The sequence below is a fragment of the Copidosoma floridanum genome, unplaced genomic scaffold (genome assembly GCF_036245765.1).
Source record: "Copidosoma floridanum isolate Cflo_tuat_1 unplaced genomic scaffold, Cflo_Japanese_pri ptg000030l, whole genome shotgun sequence".
NCBI classification, from domain to species: domain Eukaryota; kingdom Metazoa; phylum Arthropoda; class Insecta; order Hymenoptera; family Encyrtidae; genus Copidosoma; species Copidosoma floridanum.
In genome coordinates, this window is record NW_028321907.1 from 9,064,953 (window position 1) to 9,074,649 (window position 9,697).

At 30.6% G+C, this 9,697-nt stretch overlaps 1 protein-coding gene across 2 annotated transcripts; it reads right to left on the minus strand.

Moving 5' to 3' along the window:
* Positions 1-2,621: 2,621 nt before the first annotated feature.
* Positions 2,622-8,562, minus strand: ERp44 (Endoplasmic reticulum protein 44). Of its 2 annotated transcripts, XM_014353693.2 has the most exons (7): positions 8,160-8,562; positions 7,559-7,631; positions 7,243-7,398; positions 6,796-7,096; positions 3,866-3,913; positions 3,298-3,596; positions 2,622-3,210 (listed from the first exon to the last, which is right to left on the minus strand). In XM_014353693.2, exons 1-7 carry the CDS (start codon positions 8,259-8,261, stop codon positions 2,867-2,869), a joined length of 1,323 nt encoding a protein of 440 aa, XP_014209179.1. In that variant the 5' UTR covers positions 8,262-8,562; the 3' UTR covers positions 2,622-2,866. The 2 variants fall into 2 exon arrangements, with proteins under 2 accessions (XP_014209179.1, XP_014209180.1); XM_014353694.2 differs by lacking the exon at positions 3,866-3,913.
* Positions 8,563-9,697: the final 1,135 nt, after the last annotated feature.

The window sequence follows — 9,697 nt, forward strand, 5'->3', positions numbered from 1 at the left end:
GATGTTATTTTTCTAGAATATAAAATGTTATATTTCAATGAAAATAAATAAGAAACAATTTAAATACTGAGATGATAGAAAAAGTAAATAAATTAATAAACAAAAGTAAAAAATAATAAATTTTTAAAACTATTACCATGAATTATGGCGAAACGTGCTGGCGTATGGAGACGTTTGAAACAGGGCGTAAAGTGTCACACGAGCTAAGCTTGGGACCTCAAATTGAGCTGATACATTTTATTTTTCGTAAATCTAGTATAAAAAAATAGAAAAATAAATAAAAGTTACCAGTTCTTGTACGAATACCCAATTTCTGAAGCTTCGTGAGCATATTGGAACAAAAAAAAAATAATTGTTTACTAAAATACCTGTGTACTGCACAATTTTAAAAGTTTTCGTTCATTAGCTATCGCGTGAGCCGATATTTTTACATTTGTTATGTACGTACACAATAAGTATACACTCATCTTGTATTCGAATGATTGAATCACTGGATGTGTCATACTTACGCTTTTTATACTAAAAGGAAAAAAAAAAATTACAAATATCGAAACTTCGAATGTATAACGTTACAGTATATTTATTGTCCAACGCTTTTATTCTCCTTCCATCAACACGTTAAATTTTCAAGACGTTTGTTAACCACATTTGTTGAATAATTATACAAAAATTATTCGAATATATGTATACGCGTGTAGTATTTCTTAAGAAGCTTTACAGCACGAAATAATACAAAAAAGTATGAAGGACACAGGGAGTACAACGAATCAATGTATGCCAGAAATATACCATCCACGTTTCGTCTTAAAAAAATAAAAGAATGATTATTTTAAAAAAGTATTAAAAATATTTATCATCATCGTAACATAAGACATAAACAAAAGAGAAATAATACAATTGTTATGTTATACATGAAAGAAGTCGAATTGAGGAAGCAAGTTTTTAAATATTGAAATCCAAAAAATTTTATGAAAATAGACTCGAAAGCACAGATGATACAAGCGAGAAATTTTGATGATGGAAGCCAAGGAAAAGAAAACACTCATAAAAAGTGCTTCGGTGATAGAAGAAAGAACGTGAGAATGAGAGTGAGAGATTGTGTGCGATGTCGTATGTGTGATGTTACGTGTATGTAAATCATGTTACGTGTAATGTCATGTATCCTAAGATTTAGAACACGAAATTCTACGCAGGCGATGGCGTGCACATAACAAGTGAAATGTAATCCATGTATCTAAGCTACCCCAAAATACAGCCATTTTATAATGGACTTCGAGCGTCGTGTTTTTATGATTTTATTTATTTACTTACCACCACCACGAATGCTGTCCCTGCTCCAACACTTGAAAAAATTGAAACGTGTGAAAAAAACTTGTATATAAAAAAAAAATGGAATATTGTAGGTAATTAGTCACTATTTAAATGGAAATGTTTTCTTTAGTAAGGTTTATAAAAAATAACACAACTCTGATAATTTGTACTGTTTGATTGTGTTTGACTTTTATTTGTCGATGTAAAAAACGATGTATAAAGATATAAATATCAATTTAAATTTTCAAAGATTCATTAATGACTTAGAAATGGTTTATCAATACGTAAGTTGGAGGTAAAAACTTAGAATGCACAGCATTAGCTTGGTAATTTCAGAAAATTTTTACAAGTTCACTTGGTTATTTTTTTGATATTATTTGTTTATTGTCACACTTCTTAAGTACTCCAAATTTGACATTCAAATGCCAAAGTTAATTAGCAGTATACAAAATCGTATTTGTTAAATTTAAATACTTTCTGTAATATTTTTGATGAAGAAATTTCCTTTTAAACTTGGAATACCTAATATAAACTTGAAGTTTTGACGTTTTTTTGAGTCATACAAAATTTTATTTAATGAACTTGTGACAGCATCGATTTTTATAAAATTAAAATGAGCCAATAATTAATAAATTGGCTAGTATATCCATGGAATGGTTTCAAAAATATTTAAAACGAGAAAAAGTTAATGAAACACGCCCACACAAACAAGAAAAAAATGTCTCAACCCTCTATTTTCAAGGCAATTGTCTTAATTCATACACAATTCTATTCACTACTTTGTACAATATTATAAAAAAATGAAAGATAAATCTCTGTGCGTTTTCTGTCGCTATTATGAGATTTATTTAGATTAATCTTTTAAAATACTTATTTATTCAAAATTTTAGTAATTTCAAAGTCAGTGGCATGGGTGCTAAAAAACGAAACTAACAAATCAATATTCAAAATTTTTAACAATGTAAAATTCATTATCACTTGAATTTTATGTTTTATAGCACAATATTCAATATGGATTTAATAATTTTCTTTATAAGCTGTTTTACAACAGCAATGCTTAGTTCGTTGTTGGTTTGTAAGACAAATCTTAAAACAACGAAAGTCACACCAAAAAATCTGTGCATTTAAATAATATTATAAATTGGTGTTGGCTGGTAATCATCGACTCGCTGCTTAACAAATTCAACTTTTCATCCACGCCATTCACACCGCATAATCAGTTGCATACAATTACTTTAGAATATTTTTTTTAATATACTCTAAACCAAGAGAATAACTTTTTATAAGATTTTTTTGAGTGAGTATGATAAAAAAAAAAAAAAAGTAATAATAATAAAATAAAAAGGAGACACTGCTTAGCAATGCTTCGCAATAACTCAAAACACGTACAATTTTCACTGCTGGCTGGAAGTTTTAACAGTACTTAGAGTATTACAGAAAGAGTTCTTTACATTTCACTTGCTTCATTTTACTTATTATCGAACTGCAGTCGCTATCGAAGGACAGCTACAATTCGTCAAACTTGACAATCACTTCAGATCGAAGATAAAAAATACTACAACTCGTCGCGAAGTAGAGTGTAACGATTTTTACTAGGTGCTAATTTCTTAAACGTCGATTCTGGTGGCGTCGTCGGGGTTTTTTCAGTGTCAATGCTGGGAGCCTGCGCCTCTACTCCGTAATGGAACTCTCGATGGAGTTTACCTGAGTGCAAATCTTCTATAAATTGTTTTAGTCTGTTGACATTTAAATTCGTCAAATCAATTGGATTTTCCGGAAATAAATACATATGACGAAAACTATCAATTGCTATGAGTGGCAAGTCCTTAATTGATTTTCCTAAATGGTGAAGTGGATGTTGAAAATCGTGTCCATTGGCAATCAAGAAATTGATCCTCTCTAGGACATCAAACATTAAAATTAAATATTTGTAGAATTGAGGATAGTAAAGTTGGTCTGTATGCACACCACCACAAGTGTACTCACTTTTATCATCCTCCATAAATTTGGCAACAATATCTTTGAATTGCTTAACAGTAATGGAATCACTTTTAGGGTCATAGAAGAGAATGAGAAATGGCAAGCCTTCTTCTGTCAATTCCTCTGCGTTCTCGAAGGTAATTTCTCGAACAAGTGGTATACATTTACTGTAAGCCCATTTGTTCAACTCTTCGTAATTAAGTAGAGAACCATGGTATGTTTCATCATTTTCGTTTGATATAGCCTTATCAGGTCTAAACACCACAATTGATTGACCAGGAGGATGCATTTCCCTACTTGCATCTCTAAATTATTATAAATATGACTATTAATGTAGGTAACAAACATGTGGAGGGAAAATTTTTTCTAATTAATGTGATAAGTTAATAAAAATTGCCAAATAAATATTCTACTGAAGTTCATTACCAGAAATTGACTACACATAAAAATAATATGAATCATCAAAAATATCTGTACTACTAGGGTTGCTACAAAATGATTAAGAAATAAAAAAATTTAAAAAAACAGATACCAACATTGAGATTTTATGGTTAATGTTTTTCAAGTTACTTACAACAATTTTAAGTGTTCCGTAATATCACATTTTTCTTCGGAACATAAGCTTATAGAGTGGAAAAAAATGAAGAATATTTAAATATTAGTTCATTTGGTATTAACTTTAAAGAAAAACATGATATTAAAAATAAATAAATTTTGAATGACTTCATATTATGCGTTATTTTCATAAAAAATTCTTTTATCAGCCTATTAATTTGGCTTTCTCTACACTACACTATTTTCAGAATAATATTACACGGCTTCTGAGAACTATTCCACATTAAGCTTTTTTCTATAAGTATCGTCAACTAAAATACGTATACAAATAGACGTAGAACAATGAAACAAAAAAAGTTAGAGTAAAAAAACACGTACTAATCAGATATGATGATTTCAACGATTGAAATAATTAAATAGAGATAATAAGAAACACCACTAGTCAGCGTCTATCGAAGATTATTCATTCATCAAATATCAGTAATGTTTCAATAAGCAACGTACTCGATGTTGATACAAATGTCACATCGAGGGAACGTTTTCAAGGCAATAAATCCAGTTATAATTTTGGTATAATCATATTTTGAAAAATTAAGCAGTGTTTGATGTTGGATGCAGTTTTTTGTTGAGTTTACAGTACGCATTTTGTAGTACAACTATGTAATTTAGCATGTCAATTTGGATACTAAATAATTTTAAACTATATCAAAAATGAACTTAACTGTTATTTTTTGAAAAAATAGTTAATCATAAAAAAATCATGTTCTGCTATCAAAACGAAAGAACAGACGAGGTGAAAAACTTTAATAATATCTCGACTGGTTTTCAAACGTAATTTTTTTTAAACGAGTAATGAAATGCAAATAATAATGTTAGTATTTTTTAACTCACTACTGTTATTATGATGTACTTGTAAATTAAAAAATTGTGATTTTATATCAATGAAATCGTCATAGAAAAATATGTAAATATAAATTAATTTTTAATGCATTTACCAACTTCTAACTTTTGTTTATGAATACACGTACCTACTAATTTTATTGCCTTATCAATTAGATTTAATAGCATACTTTACTTTATATCGTATTGAGTCATTTAAGTGTAAATTCCAAGCTCTACCTATATATGCTGGTTCTTAATACCGATTAGTGATTATTTTTATCAAGTCTCCATTGATTTTATGTTTCTATTGTAAACTATAATTAAATCTATCAAGTGCATCTAATGTATTATCTGATAATAAATTCACGCAATTATTTAGAAAGTAAGTAGTGACAACAACGACAAATCCATAAAAAAGTAATGGTTGCTGATCCGAAAATTTCCTTGCGTTACACGTCATTAAAAATAACATAAGTATTATAAAGAAGCTAATTTATATTTTCATTACTCTTTCTGTTTATAATTTACTAAATTTGTTTACATATATTTCGATCGATGACACTCATAAAGAGAAAAACTAATATTTTTTCTTAATAGTTGTGTGCCATTCGTCTAAAGAAGGTGCAGTGTACCAAAATAATTGTATACTTAATAGTTTCTCGTAGTACAGAACATTTTAAAACTAAGATTTAAAAGTGTAGTAACAAATTCCGTTAAAACACTGAAAATTTCCGCTACTTCTGGATCCGTTTGAAATTAATTTACATGTTATAAATGGCGATTAATAGTGTTACACTGATTAATAGTGAATAACATCTTGGTTGTGATTGTGAGTATAAATTAATTTATAATAGTCCTACAACTGTTTAAATAAAACAAAATATAATATCAGATTACTAATAAAAATTATCACAAAAAAACTATACATTAATGCCCAAATTTCATCACCCCATGAGGTTAATCACTACCAAATTGGTTCTCAAAGTTACAAAAAAAGTCAAATTGATTCGGTTCGGTCAAGTCAGTAGAAAGCATAATAAAATTTGTTGCCAGTTGATTTAGAAGCATAGTCAAATTAGCTCCAGGTGTAGTGAATTGCACATACTATAATAAGAAAATGGTCAGTTTAAACTTTTGAAGAAAACAAGTAGGTATTCACCTTATAATGAATGATTTAAATACAATTTGAGAGAAAGCAGAAACTTTTGAAACTTTTGAACTTTTAACTTTTGAAAAAAAAGTGATTCAGCTCGTAATAAAATGTTGTAAAACAATTTGAAATGTAGCAGGAAAGCAAAATGATCTCTCAATCTAATGTGGTAATAGATTATTTATAAACTTGTATAGTATAAAATTGTATATAAACTTGGATTGCGTGATAAATATAAAAACAAAGAATATAAAATTGGTATGGTATATACCAATATTTGACTATGATTCTTAATGACCCTGAAACTAAATTGACTATGATTATATGTGTGGAAATTCGCTGAGAACCAATTAGATAGGTCTGATTAGGTCACGTGTTATATGAAAATTCTTACGAAATAAGTCCAAGAGCGTTTATTAGTTATGTAAGCAAGTGAAAATTTTCAATACTTTAACATTGTTTATAGGTAATTAAAACTTTTTCACGCAGCATCAGAATGAAAAAACAATTTGTTTCAAAGTTTGTGAGCTACACTGAGAGAAGGATTTGTTAGTAATTAACTTCATATGTCAACTATTAACTTACGTAACTCTTAATATAGTTTATTGGCCTTTTATTTTTTACATATGCCAGATTAACTTACGTACATTATGTATCCCGCGTGGTGCCATCTGACGTGGCGCAGTTCACCGTAAATATGGAATGTTAACTATTAACATGCTGTCTGTGTCAGTTAAAATTTAAAAAGTTATAACAAACATGTAAACTAATTTTCTGTTAAAATACTTGTACGTTGATGGTAAAAAATCCTTCTCTCAGTGTATTAGGAGTACTAAACTCTGTTATCAATAAGGAGTAATGCGTAAAATAAAAATTTAAAATACTAAATCTTATAGATAAACTTTATCAATACTCACCCAAAACCAACGTGAAACTGACAGTCATCCTTAAGGTTTCCAGCAACACGAGATAATATTTGATATTCGGGAGTATCTTTTGAAGTAAAGTATCCAATAACTGATCTCTTTTTATCATCCAGGTTTGTAAGGTTTGCAATATGTTGGAATTCAATGATTGGATCCTCTAACTGCTTTTTGATAAATTCAACGAAAGCTTCTTCAGAACGCTTTCCTCTGTACTCTTTTTTGAGAGGAACGCCATTTCTTATGATTTTAAGAGTGGGAAACTTTGTTATGTGATACTTAGTAGCAAGATTACCTGTAAATTACGAGTATTGTGATTAAGGAATAAGTTTTATGAGCTAGCTGACAATCCAATGTATAAGATAAGCTGTAAATACATTCCGAGCATAATATAAAGTAACCAAATATATGAATAAATGTTTGTATTTAAATTTTACTTACTTTCTCGATCACAGTCTACTTTTGCAAGCACAACTCTCCCAGGCTCTGGAAAAGCCTCTCTGACTTTGGCTGCAGCATTATCAAAAATAGGCATAAGATTATTACTGAAACGACACCAATCCGCATAAAAGTTAACAAGAACAATTTCATGAGATCCTGCAACAGATAGAGAAAATAAATTTCCTTGTATAATCACAAAGATATTGATACACTAGAAGTTATAACTATATAGGTGCATACTTGAGGAAAGTCGAAAAAACAAATAAAATAAGTTCTGTATGCGTTAATATGTCAATCTCTCAGCCAATACACTCACCTAACGTCATATCCACGTTGTCATCGTTGAGTTGCGTTGCGGTGCCGTTCACATTGGAGCACCGCTCGAATATCTGAAGTTTAAAAAAATGACACGTGTAATCTTTCGATTTCTCTGAACGAATCACCGTGTTATCAACGTAGAAAAATATGAAAGAAATATCACTAACACATTCTTAGTGCCACAAACTAGATAGCATCCTCATACTGGATGAAATAAATTTTTTTTTTTTCAATTTAATGACCAATAGTTTAAGGTTACACGGCACCCATGAGGTTATGTGTAAGATTCTTTGCAGACGGCTATTGCGAGCAAGAGGTAAACAAACAAGCAGAAAAGTACAGAGATCCACTGCAGCAGCCGTCTTTACAATGTGTTCAGCATAACGCATTCACACCAACTAAAAGTTATGACAGAACCATACGGTGATAATGGTAAAAGTGTACATGAATACAAGAAATAAGCATTGACAGCTGATTCCGGCGACAATATGTACAACGTATTCGTGGCAGTTATCATTAGTCTCGAGCAGAGAGTGTGACGCATGACGTTTACAGGTGTGTGCGTTTTTATTTAGAATATCTACGTGTTTCGTACGTACCAAGAGGCAGGTGACCAGTACGGCGACAAAGAAGCGAGGCACCAACATCGTCCGGGCCTTTTCTAAAGCAGCCACGGGAAGACGACTGCAAGGACAAATCATTTCGTGCCTCCACCTTTTCCACGTCTATACTACTTCTTGCGAGGATAAATGTGATGACAGTGTTAACAGTGTACCCAGAGAGCGCCGCTGCACTGCAGTAGGTATTGTGTATGCCACTAATTGCACATCGACATAGAAAATATAAAATGACCACACTCGCGAGCACAAGTTTCTAATGTACTTAAGTATGTACAAAACTGCGAGTTAGAGAGGAAAAAACAGATTGTGATGGGATACGGACTCCATAGAGTCCAATTGTCCAATTAACTTCCGCGCCGATGCGACGCGACGATGCGACGTCCCAGATCACACTCACGTACCACACACACCGAAGGTAAGGTATACCATGAACCGAATGACACTGAACGTGTTCGAGATAAGCCCAGCTAAGCGCGGGAATAATTGAATTTAACGAAGTGTAGTTCTAGTGGTATAATTATTTGGCACCTTACAGCTTTTTTTTTTTAAGTTTCTAATATTAATTTACGATACATACAAGGTTAAATGATTTTTTTTTCTTTTTTTTTTCATTTCACATCCTATTTTTTATAACTTGTGTCCCTTTTCGTCATAATTTGGTTTATTTGTTCATGATAATACTTAAATAATTAAACTGATTCTCTTAATCCCATTGTATAGTCAAGTTAAATTAAAATAAAATAGCTTTTATTATTGAAAAATGCCACAACTTTAAAAATATGAAACTAACAGTAAAAAAAAATTTTCAAAACCATATGGTTAGTATATTTTTTTATACGGGCTCCAACGATAGGTACCTACTTTTTCAGAATAAACATATGTCTAATATCTATCCCTATTAATAAAAAAATTACTGCAATACTTTTACTACATAATGTAGGTATGAGAAAAATATTACTTTAAAAATGTTGATAATTTTTCTAAAATAGTACTTGTAGAAGTATAACATTTTTTTCATGTTTGACAAAAATACTAAAATCGTCTTTAATCGAGCTATCGTACCTTTTGTGTACAAGTGTGGTGCAGTCTTTTGAATATGATCAACTCTGTAGTTGATGGCTCACCAAAAATCTGAGACTATTTTTTAGACTTGAAATTAAAATTGTCGAAAATATTTGATGGTAAAAAAAATTTATGTTCATAATTAAGTTATATTGATCCACATCACATTTATGAAGTAAAAATATTGTATTACCAACAGTCGTTCAAACAGTCTCTTACCACGTGCTAATGTTTGGAAGAAACATATATTCTCTTGAACGAACGTCGAGAAAAAAGAGACCGAGCAGAAATGTATTGAGGCTGTCTCCCTATTTCGTAAGGAACTCTGTACGTAGTAGGCTTCCCTACAGAGGGCCAAGGTTGACATGAAGGGGCCAACGATAGATTCTCTGTGGGTATTATCAGGGTCCAAATTTCAGATAATAATAACATTTATCTTTTCAGTAGTAATTTTC